General features: G+C 36.4%; 1 protein-coding gene across 13 annotated transcripts in view; it reads right to left on the bottom strand.

The window, feature by feature from the left end:
* ZNF518A (zinc finger protein 518A) overlaps positions 1–18731 on the bottom strand; it is a 49341-nt gene continuing 30610 nt past the window's right edge. For 5 of the 13 annotated variants that reach the window (XM_059660921.1, XM_059660923.1, XM_059660917.1 and 2 more), the window contains 4 exons: positions 12019–12170; positions 8709–8760; positions 6757–6871; positions 1–6603 (listed from right to left, as the gene is read on the bottom strand). In XM_059660921.1, the coding sequence (XP_059516904.1) occupies positions 2026–6474 (4449 nt within the window). In that variant the 5' untranslated portion in view covers positions 6475–6603; positions 6757–6871; positions 8709–8760; positions 12019–12170 and the 3' untranslated portion in view covers positions 1–2025. Of the gene's footprint in view, positions 6604–6729; positions 6872–8708; positions 8761–10076; positions 10189–12018; positions 12171–18731 lie in introns of those variants that run through there. The other 8 variants (XM_059660929.1, XM_059660918.1, XM_059660930.1 and 5 more) reach the window with 8 other exon arrangements.

Genomic DNA, 18731 nt, shown 5'->3' with positions numbered 1-18731 from the left:
TTATTTCCTAATAGAATGAAATTCCCATTTAATTTTAGCACAGCAGAAAAATTGTATAAACACAAATTTAATTGAAAACATCCATTAACAATGAAATTAACAATGCTTACCATCCTTTAAACACCATACACATTATTAATATACACTGTGTATTTCCAATCAACTCCATTCTTAGGCTCAATTTAAGAAACACACTTTTAACAGGTTTTATACAAAAAATACTTCACTAAGAAAGTAGACAAAATGCACAAAAACAGTACATGTATAATGTGCATAGCAAGATTAGCTTAAAGCATCTATATGGCTTTCTTTAAAATAAAATTATTTGGGGAATGGGCCCATTTGGGACCTACTGTTACAGTTGAAATATGTAAACTGTTTCACATCTTTTAGGCACTTGCTAATAATAGTGTTCAATCCCTGAAAAAAATGAATTTACATGAAAAAAGAAAATTCTACTTCTGAAATAAAAACCAAGAAAATAACATGGGTAAAGTCTTATATATTCCTTTTAAATTAAACAACCAGTTTTATTAGTGCATGCACAGAACTAAATTGGAAAAAAAAATAAACTTTTATATCTAAAACTTTCTGTGCAAAATTTACACAACTGAAAATTACAAAAATATGTACAAGGTTTAAATTCTTTGTTATGTACAGAAAAGAAGCCCTGATGTTTTCATTCAACCAATGAAAATGTCATAATACTTGTAGTAACAATGTAACAAAAAATTATATAGTATATAATTTTGCAATAAAAGGACTCCATTATCCAATTAACCAACAAAACTTGATCCAAACATACAAAGTGATAAGTTTAAACTGATGATTCTGTCCTCGCCATGAATATATCCATTTTAAAACTTTTACCTCTGTTGGATATGTCCCTTAGGAATCCATCCTGAAGTTTTATGCACCGCCACTGAATACATTATTAATGCTTATTTTCAACTGCCAACTGAAAGTAATTAATCTGCTTTGGGTTATGTCATACTGAAAAGATGCTAACAAAAATGGTTTGTCTCAATGTGGAGATGTTCAGACACTAATTAAATACAAAAATATTTCTCACTTTACTAATTTTGCTTCAAAATATTATTTCTGTAGAATTTTTAGGTTTTGAGAAAAACCATTCCCTTGAAAGTATTTCTATGTTCCACTCTTTTTAAAGGGATGTTAACCAAAAAAAAAAAAAAAAAAAAATTGGCAATTTGGTTTATGGGGGATAAACAATTTAAGTCAAATAATCATAATTCTAGGTAAGGGGACCACTGGAGAATTTAAACAACAGAAGTGTTCAAGTTCTTTAACTGAACTTCATCCTAGACCTAGAGAGTTTAATTCTTTCAAGGCTACCCATCTACTGCAATGTATCAGATTGCCATTTAGAAAATCACCTTGCAAGGAAGAGTGTTACAATCTCTGATACAGGCTTATGAGAGAAAAATTTTACTTATCAAAAACTACCTTCAAATGTTATGAATTGTTCTGTACTGAATTAAATATACTCTCAAAAAAACCTATACCCTTCAAAAGAATTATACGTTTAGTAGATGTAGAGTAAGTTCTTTACCCAAGCTCTCTTAATATATCCTCACAAATGATGTGAAACTACTTCAGTTCCATGGTGAAAGAGCTCTACAGAGAAACCATACTTATCAGATTCCTAAGGCTGGTGGAAGAGAAGGAATGGATGGGGCTGTCAGCCATTACCAAGTCACTGAAGAACTAAATGGGGAAAACATTTTTATCAAAATTTCCTTTAGCCTTAACTTCCCAAGAACACATTTTTTTTTTTAAATCAAATCAAGATACATCAGTGCTGTGATGAATTTCTTTCAAAACTTATGTGCGCACTAATAGCATTTTCAAACATCACACATAAAACCTTTTCTCCTCTATGGAATAGTCACTTTTGAAATGTTTAGCTTCAGGAACAATATTGAAGTAGAAAATGTCCAAATTAAGGTAATTAAATCCATCGTTTTCTCCTAAGATAATTTTTCCTTTCCTTGGTAATTTAAACTACTCTAACATATTCCAATCACGAGTAGCTTCCATTAAATGTCTCTGCCCATGACCAGCCCAAGCATCCTGATTGTCAAATACTCTTCCACAATACCAGCAGTTAAATTTAGCCTTCAGAACATTTTCAGAGGTAGTTTTCACAATCCGGTAATTGTTTTTGCTTGTCTTTTTGAGTGTTAGTTTTAATACAAATCTTTCTTTCACAGAACTAATAGGTTTAAATGTTTTGTGCCTCTTGGAAAAATCACAAGTTGTTTTAGAAGGCTTACAACAAACTGGTTTCAGTAAAGCACTGATAGTTCTTTCTGACAATGAAACCTTAAGAACATGTCCATTAAATTTGGAAATCGTTTTCATTACATTTACTACTTCTGGTGCATCTGCATCCGGATGATTCAACACTACAACTGGTTGATTTCTCCTAGGACATTTCACAAGCTGTTTGGAACTAAAGGGGAAAAGTCGCAATGTTCTGACTGAATCTTTTGAAAGCCTAGGTCTGCTGAATCCAAATGATTCGTGGACATCTTCAGGTTTAATCTTTTCTTTACACTTTCTATGTAATGATGTTTTTCTTGGAGGTTCTTGGTAACTATCCTTACACTTTCGTTTACAGTTTCTGTTTCTAGATACACTGACAGTTTCAGAGTCTTTACTTCTTACATGAGTTTTTATTCTTGAAAAATTTTGGGGTGAAGTCTTTTGTTTATTAAAGCTTCTCCCAATTGCACAATTTGTTTTACACCTCAATACCCTGGCCTCTGAATGGTCACTGGCATGTACTGGTTCCTCAGAAGATTCAGATGTTGCAGTAGAAGTTACCACAATTTCATTTGCTGGCATCGTATCATCTATTAAGAAGGGTAAGGCATCTCTAGAAGAGTCTGGCTCTTTTTGCTCTCCTCCTGCAGTCTGATTAGATGATACATTGTCTTTCTGCGATGAGAATACAGAGTTGCTTACGGACAGATTATTAGCAGCAGTCACATTTAAAACAGGGTTAAAGATTTTCAGCAATATTTTTTGTGGTGTCCCTTCAGGGATCTTTGGCTGTATATTTTGATAAGAAGTACTATTTTGGACTAATTTAGGCTTAAGCAGCTCAGTTTTATTTGGCATCACACACTTCAAAAAAACAGCTTGTTTGCCATCAGGCAAGAGGGTAAATAGAGGTGGTTTTGGAAAAACCTCGTTCTGCTGTTTTGCTGGATCCAAGATATTTGACTTAGTGCTCGGATGCTCAGTTATTATTATATTAGGAGGAGGCACAGGTTTCCCTGAAGAACTTGCTGGCGTTTTAATAATGTAAGGGCCTTTTAATGGCAAAGTATTTTCTGAGCTACTTTTCGTGCTCAAACAACTGCCAATGCTGGAACAAAGTGTAGGTGTTAGACAATTATTGTTTGGTTCTACCTTTAAAAAAGGTGTTCTGCAAGGCTCTTTTGTTGTAGTTCCACAAGCTTGAGCACTCTCACTTTTTACAGTGTTAACACCTTCAAATTTTCCATTATTAAATGTTAAAATCATCCCAGGTTTCTTGTTTAAAAGAAGAGTAGCAGGTACACCTTGCGTATTAACCTGTGGTCTTCCTGAAACAACATGTAGTCCAGGTTTGTTAGCAATGTGCAATGGTACAAAAAAGCCTTTTGTAGTCTGAACAAATAGAGCTTTTTTTGGTTCTGAATTTACAAGTGGACTCTGCATATATAAAGAACCTAAGTTTTGTGTAGTGGCACGTAGTTTGTCTTTTACAAGCTGCTGCGTTATTATGGCATCTGACTGAGTCTTAAGTAATGTGCCAATACCTGAAATTCTAGGTGTCTTCTCTGAATCTCTCACATCTTGTGACACTGACAGCATCTGTGCTTCTTGACATTTTAAATTCAGATAATTTGGTGGCACATTAATCCCCATACTACAAGATGGAATTGGGAAGATGCCTTGTACTTTGAAGTCCTTTGACGATTCAATAATTTTGCCTTCTCCTTCATGTTTCTGAAATGACTGGTCACAGTGAAGTGACAGGCCTTTATCTGGAGTGTTACTGGAGTCTTGTTTTACATCAGATTTTGTCTTTAATACATCTTGAAGCAACTGGTTTATTTCAGGTGGCAAAAATTCTGATGCCTGTTCACTCTGAAGAGAGAACACAGATGTGATTCTAGGCATCATAGGTGACTCAACAATGGAAATGTCATCATTAGATTTTTTAGTCATGCTCTCTAAATTTTGATTTTCATTTATATATAGGCTCTGTTCATCAATGTCTTGTTCTTTTTCTAAAACACACTGTTCTTCTATTTCAGTTTGAGTTTTTAAAGTTTCATCTTTAGTATTTAAAAGGCTAACAGGTGTTAACATACTATCTGTGTTTGAGCTCTCCTTTTTCACTAGTGATAAAACTGATTCACTTACTGGTTGTTGAAAAACTGTCTTGCTTGATGAAGATTCTCTTTGAGGGATTTCACACATTGCTATTCCTAAAGACCTACGGCGTTTATTAGAATTATTCACTTTTGAGTAATTATGAAAAGGTAATGATCCTTGGTTGGAAGATTCAATGGGTAATTCAGAGTTGACATAATTAATGCAATAGTTATGCATATCTCCTCTGTTGTATGCATTTGGTTTGATAGTAGAGTTGACTTTATCTGGACTTTTAATGGCAGTATCTGATACCTTAGGGCGACTATGAGTAATATGACTTCCCAATAAGTTAACATTATCTCTTGTTTCAACTTTTGTGGTCAAATTCACTGATGATGTAACTAATTCTGATGACGTTGGCAAAGAAGATACACTTTTTTCATCATCCACTGTTTGAAGTGTATTACTCATTTGAGATAGCAAGGCTATTTCTTTTTCTGAAGTTACTTTCCCGGCAGGTATAGGAGATGAACATGAAAATGTAGGTGCTTTCATGTAAACTGTGTCACTTACCTCAGTTTTTACTCTTGTTATAAATCCAGTGGTGTCCAAACTCTGCAGCTGCAAATTAGCAGTACTGTCCTTTGCAGTATCTGACTGTGAGCCTGGTGAACATAAATTCTGTTTAATGGTAGGCAACAATTTTATTACAATATGTTGTTTTCCATCCACCATCTTGAAGCCCATAAACTTAGCACTATAGTTAGCTGGAACTGTTATTCTATTATTTTTCACTGTTACCATTGTAGGTCCTTGTACAGCAGTTTTTGAGGAACCAGAAGTAGAATTTGATAGCTCTCCAGCTCTATTATACTGTCCAGTGGAGAGAAGAGTTGGCTTTTCCAACTCTGACTCAGCAGTTTTATCATTATTCTCACAGTGTAGTCGTTCATCCTTTTCTTCATTTAAATGTTCTTGAGTAAGATGGCTCTGGTCTTCAGATTTAGCCTGTGTGTTGTTCACGTTTTTAAGCACTTCAGTATTTTGTTCTATACTTTCATCACTTCCATTGATTTTCTTACGTTTCCAGAATATCTTCCTAGATGTACCTATTTTGTATCTTTTAAGTATTAGCTTAAGTCCTACTGAAGTCTGTGCCATCCTTTTCTCATATTTGTCTTTTTCCAGTTTTTCTTTCGCATATAAATGTTCTTTGTGTAAAGTTAAAACATGTCTTACAAGGTACTCTCTCTTTGAGGTACCAAACCTACAATATTTACAATTGAAGGGAAATGTAACAGAATTAACATGAAGGTGCTTCTGAATCTCTCCTCTGGTAAAATATATATGGTGGTATTTGTCACTTTTATAATGGACATCATTGTGTCTATGAATGTGCTGAACAAATGTGCCAACATCCAGGGTGGAGAATGTGCACTTTTCACATTGAAAACTACCATTGACACAATGTGTGGATATGAAATGTTTTGTCAAGTCTAATAAAGTGTATATTTTTTCATCGTTACAAATGTCACATTTTACTAAAGTGCCTCTATGGATTCGTCTGTGTAGTTTAAATACCTGGAAGTCATTTGCTGAAAAACTACACATTTCACAAGGATAGGAAGGTAATTCACCCTGGTGCCACATTTGAAAGTGTTTTTGCAAATCATTTGGGCTATATCGAGTGCTATCTTGGCATTTTAAACAGTTGAAACTGAGTACTTTTGCAGACATTTTTATACCCGTTTCTTCAACTTTCTCAGACTTATGTAGCAACACACTCTCCTCTACACAGCTTCCAGTCTTCATATTGATAGATTTCCTTGCAGTCTGTGGTTTATGCTGAAATAATTTTCTGTATTTGTCAACTTCATGTTTCAATAGGACTTCATTTGGAATATTTATCTTCGGCAAATCAATTTTCACATTTTTCAGTTTATAATGAAAACTACTTTCCAAAATTTTTGGCTTAATTATTGATCTGATAGTATCAACTATGTCATTTTTCACATTATAATCTGTTTTTAAAGCAGCTTCATTTTCATCAAAAAATAACTGTTTCTGTTCAGATGGCATGACTTAACAAAAACAAAAAATCCCAATTTTTTTTTCTGAAAACTCTTGATATTACTTGTAATTTAAACAGGAAACAATATTATGCCGAGACATCTTCACAATACCAGGATTTTTCCCACATTAACTCACCTAAAACCAAACAAAGAGTTGAAATTTTCATCACAAAAGTTATCATTAAATTTCATATTTTTAAGTTCATTTTGACACAATATAGGAATGTTGCTCAAATACATAAATAAAAAATGAATAAAATACCTGTTAATTATTTTAAAACCAGCTTACCAAGAAGCAATAGTTTGAAGTAGAAATAATTCTAACACGGAAGTCAGGGCATACAAGCTTTACTTCCAACTTTGCTGTGTTGCACTGGGCAAATTTCAACTTCTCTGTACTTCATCTAAAGAAAACCACAACTGGAAAAGCACCCTTAAGCTCTAAGAATTTTATATTAAGTTGATATTGTTCCTTTTAAACAGGATTTTTAAAATCTTAAAAAGAGAGCCCTTAAAACCTTATATTCCAATTATATACATACTAGAGGCGAAGTACACAAAAATTTGTGCACTCGGGAGGGTGAGGGGGGGGGTCCCTCAGCCCGGCCTGTGCCCTCTCAGTCTGGGACCCCTCGGGGGATGACCACCTGCTGGCTTAGGCCTGTTCCCCAGGGGATTGGGCCTAAGCTGGCAATCAGACATCCCTCTGGCAGCCCAGGAAGCCTCGGGGGATGTCCACTTGCCAGCGGGGAGCAGGCCTAAGCTGCAGTCAGACATCCTTAGCGCTGCTGAGTAGGCAGGAGAGGCTCCCACCACCACCACTTTACTGGCAGCCGTCAGCCTGGCTTGTGGCTGAGCAGAGCTCCCGCTGTGGGAGCGCACTGACCACCAGGGGGCAGCTCCTGCATTGAGTGTCTGCCCCCTGGTGGTCAGTGTGTATCACAGTGACCAGTCATTCCCAGTCTTTCTGCTGTTAGGGTCAGTTTGCATATTACCCTTTTATTATATAGGATAGAGGCCTGGTGCATGGGTGGGGGCCAGCTGGTTTGCCCTGAAGGGTGTCCTGGATCAGGGTGGGAGTCCTGCTGGGGTGCCTGGCCAGCCTGGGTGAGGGGCTGATGGGTGTTTGCAGGCTGGTCACACCCCCTTCAGGGTGGGAGTCCTGCTGGGGTGCCTGGCCAGCCTGGGTGAGGGGCTGATGGGTGTTTGCAGGCTGGTCACACCCCCTTCAGGGTGGGGGTCCTGCTGGGGTGCCTGGCCAGCCTGGGTGAGGGGCTGATGGCTGTTTGCAGCTGGTCACACCCCCTTCAGGGTGGGGGTCCCCACTGGGGTGCCTGGCCAGCATTAGTGAGAGGCTGATGGCTGTTTGCAGACTGGTCAAGAACCCTCCCCCCCACCCCCAGTGGGAACCTTCACCCCATGGAGGTTTGGCCAGCCTGGGTGAGGGGCTAATGGCTGGTTTCAGGCTGGCCACACCCCCTTTAGGGTTGGGGGAGGTCCCCACTGGGGTGCCCAGCCAGTCTGGGTGAGGGGCTGAGGGTCATTTTCAGGCTGGCCAAGTCCTCCGGCAACAGAAGCTCCCAGCCTCTCCTTTTTTTATTCTGGGATTTATCTACCTTCTATAATTGAAAGTTTGTTGCCTTCAGTGGAGCTCAGAGCCGGCTGCGGCAGGCGGGAAGCTTGGCTTCCTCCATCACTGGGGAAACCAAGCCTCCTGCTCACTCCAGCTCCATGGCTGCCGGCCGTCATCTTGGTTGGGTTAATTTGCATATAGTCTCTCTGATTGGCTGGTGAGCGTGGCTTAAGGCATAGCAAAGGTATGGTCAATTTGCATGTTTGTCTTTTATTAGATCAGATACTAGTACCATTAACTTTCTCACTTGCTTATTAACTCTATAGCTAGTACTAGTTTGTAAAAATTTCAATAAACTTCTCTCCATATTTTCTACTTCCTTAAGTGCCTCAAGGATAATTTATGTTTAAAATAAAAGTTTCGTTAATCTAAAAACAAGAAAATGACATTATCTGCTCTCTCAAGTTATCATTATTAACATGAAAAAAAAAAAAAGGACAAAACGGAAGAAATGAAAAAGAATAGCAATAGCACATTCCCCTGAGGTACTCCTAAAGGGTATCTACTATTTGGCTTTTTGTCCCTAGAATTCAGATGACAGCGAGGAAAGCCCTTGGCGGATTAGAACGCACCCATTGCTACCTGCCTCCATTAATTCAAACACTTACTGGTTTATGTTACTTTAGATAAGTGTCAATCTCTGTGTCTCAGTTTCTTCATCTATAAAATAAAAAATAAAAGAAATTAGTACTTTCCCTACCTCTTTCATGGAATTGTTGTGAGATTAAGTAAGAAAACATATGTAACAGTATCCTGTAAAGTTCTAAATAAATGACACTATCATTACTCTATGTAACTACCATGTACAAGAAAATATGATTCAAATTTCAGAGGAGAAAAGAATAATATATGTAACAATAATTTATTGCTAAGATTGGAATCTGAGTACCTAAGGTTCAGTAGTAAAATATCAAACTGTGTTTTAGAAAAATTACATTATCTTATTTTTCTCTCTTTATCTCTCCCCACCCCCCTTTCCTCTCTCTAGAATCAATGAAAACATATACTTGGCTGAGAATTAAAAAAATAATAAAAATAAATTTGAAAAGTAAGAAAAATAATAAATGGCTAGAGAAAAGTTTAATGATATCTGGCAGTTAATACACACCAATGGAGAAGATTCCCTAAGATTATCACAGTCTCAACAGTGGCAAGTATCATAATCACGTATGTTGTTTTCACCATACCAGAATCTGAGGGTGGCATTCAAACATATGAAACTTATTTTGTTGTTAATCCTCACCCAAATATATTTTCCATTAACTTTTTTAAAGTGAGTGATAGGGAGGGGGAGACACACAGAGAGAGAAACGTAGATATGAGAGAGAGAGAGACAACGATTAGTTGCTTCCACACATGCCAGGACCGGGACAGTGATTAAACCTGTAAGCCAAGTATATGCCCTTGACAGGAACTGAACCCAGACCCTTCAATCCACTAGCCAACACTCTATCCACTGAGCAAAACTGGCTAGGGCAAACATATAAAATTTTTTAAGCACAACTAGTAATGGTTCTTCTTTATTTGCCAGAATATCATATTGTGTTCATTCTGGATTATCCATACCCAAGCATTTCTATTATTACATATAATTAAAAGGAAACCATATCATGAGTTTCATTACAAAAGGCAAATTGTTTATACAGTAATAGTTCATGTGTCCAAAAATATGGGTAATGCTAAAAAAGAACAGATGTTGATATTTCTAAATACCATTAATTCCATTTCAAAATATCTACACAATTTTAAATTTTTCTTATAAGAAAACACATAGGCCAAAATCTGACAACCAGTGTAAAAGTATGATTTTAAATAACTCAATCAACTAACATTCACTAATAAATATCTACTATAAATGTGAAGCATTTAATCTATCATGGAGAGATTAAAAAATGTAGTCCCATGCCCTGGCTGGTTAGAGGATCAGCCTGTGCACCAGAGGGTCTCAGGTTCAATTCCCAGTCAAGGGTACGTACCTGGGTCAAAGGTTCAATCCCACATCCAGTGTAGTCACGTGCAGGAGGCAACTAATTGATGTGTCTCTCTCACATCCATGTTTCTCTCTTCTACTCTTCCCTCTCTTCCACTCTCGGTAAAAAAATCAATGGAAAAAATATCCTTGGACGAGGATTAAAAACAAAACAAAACAAATTTGGTCCTTCTCCTATCCCAGCTTACAATCTAAAGGAGGAGGCAGGACATATACATTAATACACTGTTTATTCAGAGTTGACCATCCAGGAACCTCACCCTTTCATTACACAAATAGAAAATAGTTAAGTAGGCTACATGGTAGCCAAGTCAGATGCCACAAAGTTTACCCATTAATGAGTGCATGCCCTTTCCTTACAGACAAAACAAAGCTGATAAAAGGAACCAACTTATTAAGAAATCTACTTAGCTTTTAAGTTTGATAACTGCTAAATAATATTCAATGTCAATTTTTTTATAGTTAACGTATCATATATAATACAGTATTGGGGGAGTTTGTATATTTTAGGTAGTTCTGGGTTTATTTGCCCTCCAATTTTAAATCTGGAGAATCTATTCTGTCTTCAACTACGTTCTACCTATAGTAGTACATGGAAGCAATCAAAGATGAAGCCCTGGTAGCAAATTATACTAAGGATTGCCACCTATGAGGAAAAATACATAGCATGTTGGGGACATTTCATATAACATAATAAAAGAGAAATATAATTTTAGTCTTTCAATTTATTAGCTAATGTTCTTTTCACTATAATCTAATCTCTACTCCATCAATAAGGATCACTGATTTTAAAGTATTTATTTATTTATTTATTTAATCCTCACCCAAAAATATATCTATCTACCTATTATTTTTTTTAATCAATAACAGTGGGTATTTTTCCATTTATTTTTAGACAGTGGAAGCGGGGGGGGGGGGGAGAGAGAGAGAGAGAGAGAGAGAGAGAGAGAGAGAGAGGAGAAGGAGAGGGAGAAGGAGAGGGAGAGGGAGAGGGAGAGGGAGAAGGAGAGGGAGAGGGAGAGAGAGAGGGAGAGGGAGAGAGAGCGAGCAAGAGAGAAGAGACACATCAATTGGTTGCCTCCCATACCCACCCCAACCTGAGCTGGGGATGGAGCCTGTAACTGAGGTTTGCACCCTTGACCTGGAATCAAATTTGTGACCCTTTGGGCCACAGGCTGATGTTCTAACCACTGAGAAAACCCAGCTAGAGCTTAAATCTTCTCTTTGAACTCCTGCCTTCTATATATGTACTAGAGGCCCAGTGCATGGGATTCGTGCACTGGTGGGGGCGTGTGGCCTGCAGGTATCAGCCTGCTGTGGGAACAACGCTCATCCTGGTCAGCCAAGCAGCGCTCCCACTATGAGAGTGCACTGACCACCAGGGGGCAGCTCCTGCATTGAGCGTCTAACCCCTGGTGGTCAGTGCGCATCATAGCGACTGGCTGGCCAGTCGTTCTGGTCGTTCCACCATTCAGTCACTGGGTTTTTATTACATAGGATTATTTCCTCGTAAGACTTGACCAACATGTATCTTATCAAACCTTGAAATACCACAATTTGTATAAAATATTTCTTGCAAGTAACCTGAAGAGCTTCCTACACCAAGATGGAAGCTTAAGCAATTTGATTTCCTTCCTTTCCCAATTGCCCACCGAAACACAAACCAAAAATTAAAGAATACTTAAGAAAATCCTACAAAATGGCTAGAAATTAGAAAACATTCCATACATATACAGCAAGGTGTTTGGGTAAGAAATGGTCCAGAGAAAGAAGAGTGAAAATGAATGTTGACCAACTGTCAAGCACCACTTTTAAAGAAGAGGCTTACTAGGGAGCATTCATTCAACAAATATTTAATGAGTATCTATTAAGCCCTTAATTTAAAAAATGAGTAACATAATTCTGCCCATTCCCTCCCCTCAACATACCTTGGGAGAGAAAGCAAGGGCTTGAGAGGAAGATTATATGGAGTCCCCTGGGGTAACAGAAGTCTCTGCTGAGGTATGGGGAGGAAAGGATGAATCCAAAGCTTTGATCTGGGTCCAGAGGCCACGCAGAAATTGGGGATTGCTAGCACCAGCTATTAAGAGAGAAAGAAGAAGAGGAAATTATTTCTGAACAAGATACATCTTCCTATATTCCTGGCTATCTCCTTCTGCTTAAGACTTCTGTTCTTCCTCCACATAAGTAAATAGTTATCTCTAAGCTGTTAGAAAAATCATTACATTAATTTTCCTCCACCCTCCATCTAACCAAAAAGAAAAAGGAGTATCTTGGTTTACTGAATTCATCTCAACTATCAATGCCATCAAAAAAGATTAAGTAGGCAGAAACATCATTGGATGCAGCTGTTCAACAAAGGGCAAATAAACTGAACACTCATCAAAACTTATCTTCTATTCTCCCATTCCAGCAGTGAAAACAGTACCTACAATGAAAGTTACTATAGGAAAAAGGAGAGAGCTTTTTTTTAAAAAAAAAAGAAATCAAGTAATAACTAGCAATCTCATTAAGACCTAAGATAATAATAATATGGGGGGGGGGGGGAAATACTGCCATGAGAGTACAAATAAGATGGAGGAAAAATAATGATTTTGAAAACAAAAAGAAAAAAAATTACACTGAGGTTTTGGTTATTTTTAAGACTTGAATTTTCAAAATCAAAGGCTCCCCAAATGTCTGGCAAGATTACTAGTGGAAGGAGAATATAAAACTTGGTATCTACAACTTATCTTAGTAAAATTTTTTTAGTTTAGCCAAACTGGTTTGGCTCAGTGGATAGAGCGTTGGCCTGTGGACTAAAGGGTCCCAGGTTCAATTCCGGTCAAGGGCATGTACCTTGGTTGCGGGCACATCCCCGGTGGGAGGTGTGCAGGAGGCAGCTGGTTGATGTTTCTCTCTCATCGATGTTTCTAACTCTCTATCCCTCTCCCTTCCTCTCTGTAAAAAATCAATAAAATATATTAAAAAAAATTTTTTTTAGTTTAAAAGATAAAAATAAAATGTTATAAAAATAAAAGGTGGAAAGAAACAATTACCTAAAAAGGTATTCAAATTTTTATCCACAATGCCAACTTTATTTATTTTTTTTAATTCACAATGCCAACTTTAATCAGACAACAATATTTATCAAATATTTTACGCACAATTCTATATGCTAGAAACAATGAAATAACATTTATAGAGTTCTAAGAGAAAAGAATTAACCCAAAAAATTAACCCTATGCCCAGGTAAACTCTCATGTGTGTGGGGAAAATACAAATTTAGATATGCAAAAATTCAGAGAATATACTACATATAGCTCTTTCTGGGAAAAAAAAAAAAGTATTAAGTAAATACTTCAAGGAAATTGAATTCCAATCAGAAAAAAAGAACTAAAAAAAGAAATAATTTAAAGAAACATCTATCAACAATAAAATCTACAAAATAGAAATAAATGTATTTTGTTAATATAGGTAAGAAAGCAGAAAAGACTAGAGAAGGGGAACATTTGCAACATGACAAATACAATAAGTCCTTAAAGAAAAATTAACAAGGGAAAACAGAAGAGTTAACAATAGCAACAAAATTCTAAATACTGAAAAACATATAAATAAGTTGTAAAGGACTTTGCAGACCCAAGAAAACAATACCAGACAGTGGGTAAAGCTGAGAACTAACCCATTTTACAGTTTGAATCTTCAAAAGGATTAGGAACTGCCAGCACCAAGTGACTCTAAAATGGGAAAGGAGTAGAAAGCTAAAATAAAGCAAAATTTGGAAAAAGCTGCTTGAGTTGGTCAGAGACTAAGATTCCCATGCCTAGTCTATGCTAGGTAACTGCTGTTCCCCCACCACAGCAGAAAATCTGGAGATTTATTCTCTACAGAGGGTAAAACAGAATCCCTGAAATATTGGATACCAGACACAGCTGAGAGAGTGGGTACTTAAAGATAACAATCAGAGACGTTCATTGCAGCATTGTTTATAAAAATCACAAAATTAAAAATAACTAAATGTCCACCAAAAAACAAATTATAGTATTTTCATTCAATTAAATATTATTCAATTTTTACAATAATATAGTATAAACAATTTATTAATAGGAAGATATCCAAGAGGTATTAAATGAAAAACCAGAAAACAAACGGTAGATATATCAGGTTTTACTATCTTGGGCTACAACTACTGATGAAAATAAAGAGGAGGAGGATAGACAGACATGGACTCGTACTAAGTCATGTAAAAAGTCAGTCATACACACATAAAAATGTTTATAGTGATTGCTGGCTAGCCGTAGGTCAGTATTTCTTAAAATGTCCTTGGATCACTATGGCCTCCACACTGGCATACTGTACTTCCTTATCATAGCATAAGCAAATAACTTGTATTTGGATGTAACAAGAATTACAATCTCTTTGCTTTTAGACCACACTATTATAAAACTTCATAAAAAATGGCATGAAGCCATGAAAATTTTGAAATTCTCAAAGCAAGTGACTTCTGTGGTAAACTGAGTTTTTCCTGAACAAACTTAAAATAATAAACTTGAGCCAGTACAAAATTGATGAATGTTGACACTAACGGTGGAGAAGAAACTAAAATAAAATAGATATTACTCAGTGTTGTACTACTCATATCAACCCATAGGTACCCAATCACACCACTGCAGAAAAGCTTTTAACAAAGTTAATGCTATAAACATAACACTCAGAGAATGAAGAATTATGCTATTAGATGTCACTCATGCTTTATAAATTCATGCTATAAGAGAAGTGATTTTTTTTTTGTTTATTTAATAATTAATTTGTGAGCCATGATGTTACCTAAAAAACTAGGGAAGGGAACTGGCACCACCAGAATGGCAGCTATGCATGCAGTGTTGTTATACATATAAAAAGTTACATGTATTTTAAATTGAAAATAAGTGATATTCAATTAATATGCTTCATGATCATGGTACATTGCTAAAAGAATAAGAAATAGTGAAATTTATAACATCAGTCTATTTTTTTTCTATATACTACACAAATAGTAAGTATAATGTTGAACTTTTTGCATTAAATAAGCATACCATTCTTTTTTCTTTATCCTCACCCGAGGATATTATTCACTGATTTTCGAGGGAGAGAGAAACATCTATGTGAGAGAGAAACTTTGATCAGTTGCCTCTCATACACGTCCCGATCAGGGATCAAACCTGCAATCTAGGTATGTGCCTTGACTGGGAATTGAACCTGCAGCCTATTTGGTGTACAAGACAATGCTTCAACCAACTGAGCCACCTGGTTGGAGCTAAGCATATCATTCTTTAATGAAGTTCTGGTTGTGTTCTGACAAAATTTTATTTAGAATTCTCTTTTTTGATGCTTTAAGAGTTATTATTTCACCTGCTCTGGAATAGTTCACTAAACATGAGAACTGCCCACTTCTTAAAACTGCACAGACTGTACCAACAAAACCATGTGGAGTTTGATACTTCTGTGGAGTTAAGGCCTCACAATCTGACATATTATTCTACAGTTTCTGGGCTCTTCAAGTTTGCTAGAGTCACTTTTGGCAATTTATCGTTTCCTTAAAAATAATCAATTTCCTTCACATTTTCTAAGTATACTCCCATAATCACTTTTTATATTCTAACCTCAAATGAAAGCACAACATATAGATATATAGCAGTATCACTTAAATGTCCATGAATGGGAAAATGATTAAATTATAGAACATACATATGAAAACATTATTAAAAAGTGTATGTATTGAAATTACTTAGAAAGATGTTGATTCCAAATATTTTTGTTTTTAAAAAATAAGTTGCCAATTAAGGCAAGTAATGCATTTTTTAAGTTAGGAGGAAAGATCTTCATTTTTATATCAAGAGGAAAGGTACATAGTGTATTTTTATGTAAACAAAGACAAATCTATAAAAAGATATCCTCCAAACTACTGAAAACAGGTTGTTGTTTTTTTAAAGGAATGACACCATGGCATAGCAAAAAACAAACCAAAACAACAGGGAGAAAATCATCAGCTCTTCAGGGTACCCTGATTGAAACCAAAAGGGTAATGTCACCACCACAAGTCTTTACATACTGAGGCCTGCCTGTGCACTCCTGCCCCTGAATTCTAGGAAATTCTGTATCCTTAAAATAATCCCCCTTTTTCAGCTTACACTATCTTAAACTAGCTTAAGCTAGTTCTCTTGTAACCAAAGGCTCTTAAGACATTATGCTGATAGATCCATGTTAACTGTGTCTGCTTCATAGAAAAGATGATGCTTTAAAGAGTAGTGGGACTTAAATATGTAAGAAAGGAGCAAAGCTACCTGGACCAGAAAAACAGAACAAAGAAATGTTGGGCCCTAGCTGGTTTGGTTCAGTGTCAACCTTAATATAAATAGGTTCAGTCGGCATTCGGACTGAAAGGTCCCAGGTTCAATTCTGATCAAGGGCATGTACATTGGTTGCGGGCACATCACCAGTAGGAGGTGTGCAGGAAGCAGCTGATCGATGTTTCTAACTCTCTATCCCTCTCTCTTCCTCTCTGTAAAAAAATCAATAAAAATATATTTTTTAAAAAAGAAAAAGAAATGTTGGAAGAAAAGCACGTTTCTCATCCAACTGGTGTTGCTCAGAGGTTGAGCATCAACCTAAGAACCAGGAGGTCACAGTTGGATTCCCAGTCAGGGCACATGCCTGGGTTTCAGGCTTAATCCTCAGTAGGGGGCATGCAGGAGGCAGCTGATCAATGATTCTTTCTCATTATTGATGTTTCTCTCTCTCTCTCTCTCACTTCCTCTCTGAAATCAATAAAAATATATATTGAAATTTTTTCAAAAGCATTTTTCTTACTGCACTGTAGGATCTAGATCAAAGAGAGAATGGATAATAAGGATTTAAATGAGAACAGACTACAGAGAATAGAGCTAACTTGAAATAAAAGGAACCACTGTTAGTTCTCAAGCAGAGAGATGTTATAAAAGCATTATTTTAGAAATATTAGAATGGTACTAAAAAATCAAGCAAGATAAAGTATAGAAAGAGTGTAAAAATGAAAGTGAAAATATTGGAGGACTTAGTGACAATCTAAATAAAAAGTGAGGATCCAGACAACTGGCAGTGTTCGCATAGATTAGGAATTCCACCGTAGGTACAGAGAATTTTAAAAAGACAATTCCCAAGTAAAATGCAAGGACAAGAAAGAAATAACCTGTCCAAAGTGAAATAAAGACCACTGAATTCTGTACGGGAAGGAGAAAGATTAACTTTATATCTCTCATTCGTTCTTGTTTGTCATTTTGCTGTGGCAGTGATGTAGGAGAATAGGCAGATTTTACTTACAATTTTGAACACCAGGTATGGGGGAGAGGGTCAACAGATTTATTGCTCCTTGATTGGGAGAACATGTAATGCATTTCCTCTCAATTTTCTGTTGAATTTTTCTCTGGCTCTACAAAAACCCTATCTCTATGGATAAAACAAATTCCATTCTCCAGGCTTCCCCAAATATATGGCACTACAATTCCAAGAAAAGAAATAGTAAGTGCTAACACTCTGAGCATAGCATGTCTAACATGTTTGGAGAGTAGCAAGTTGCCAAACCCCAAAATCAAGAGTTTTCTTTTTCTTATTTCCCTATTATTCCATAAGCAATCCTGGCAATTCTATCTCCAAAATACATTTTGAATTCTTCTCTCCAATTTTGATTAAAATACTAGTCTTGCTAAGTGGCATTCCATGTTTTCCCCTTACCCACCATCATCTCCTGACTCCATTCTCCACACAAGAGCAAAAGTAATCTTAATATAAATAGGTCAGTGTTTCCCCTGCTTAAAACTCCTTAGTGGCTTCCCAAGGAACTTCAAATAAAACTTAATCTCTTGTCAAGGCCTGCAAGAAACAGTGACATCTGGTCTGGGACCTTTCTATTCCATTTCATCTCTCACCACTCTCTCCATCTGTAAATGCTCCAGTAAGCTACCAAAGATAGTCTCTAGTTCCTCAAATGCTCTTTTCCTATCTCAGGCCTTTGCACCTGCTGTTCTCTTCTTGAAATATTCTTTCTCCCATTCTTCATAAAGCTAGATCCTTCTCATCTTTTAGGTCTCAGCTCAAATGTTACTGCCTCAGTAAGGTCTCCTCCAACCTATAAATCATCCCTCCTCAAACAGGAAAAAAATTCTCTATTTTAGTCATTGTAATTTTTATTTTTTGGTAATTTTTTCTGGCAATATCTTATTTATCGTCTCTACCACTGAAACAAAAGCTGCATAAGCATAAGGCCCACATCTGTCATGTTCTTTGCTATATCACCAGCACCTAGCATAGTGCTGGGCTTGTAGCTAGCAGCAAATCTGTACCAGTCTTTGTTCAAGTACTGGAACAAAACAGACAAAAATCCCTCCCCTCAAAGAGCTAATATTTTACTGAGTATTTAGATAATAAACAAAGTAAATTATGTAATATATTCAAAGGTGACAAGTGCTATAGAAAAATATAAAGGATAGACTAGGCAGAACGAGAAAGTTGACATTTTAATAATCTTATTTTTTTTAATGTTATTGATTTTAGAGAGGGGGGTTGAGAGAGAGAGAGAGAGAGAGAGAGAGAGAGACTGATTTGTTGTTCCGCTTATTTTATGCATTCATTTGTTGATTCTTGTACG

Source organism: Myotis daubentonii, chromosome 13 (genome assembly GCF_963259705.1).
Source record: "Myotis daubentonii chromosome 13, mMyoDau2.1, whole genome shotgun sequence".
NCBI lineage: Eukaryota > Metazoa > Chordata > Mammalia > Chiroptera > Vespertilionidae > Myotis > Myotis daubentonii.
The sequence above is the reverse complement of the archived record's forward strand: the minus strand, read 5'-3'. Positions and strand labels throughout refer to the sequence as shown.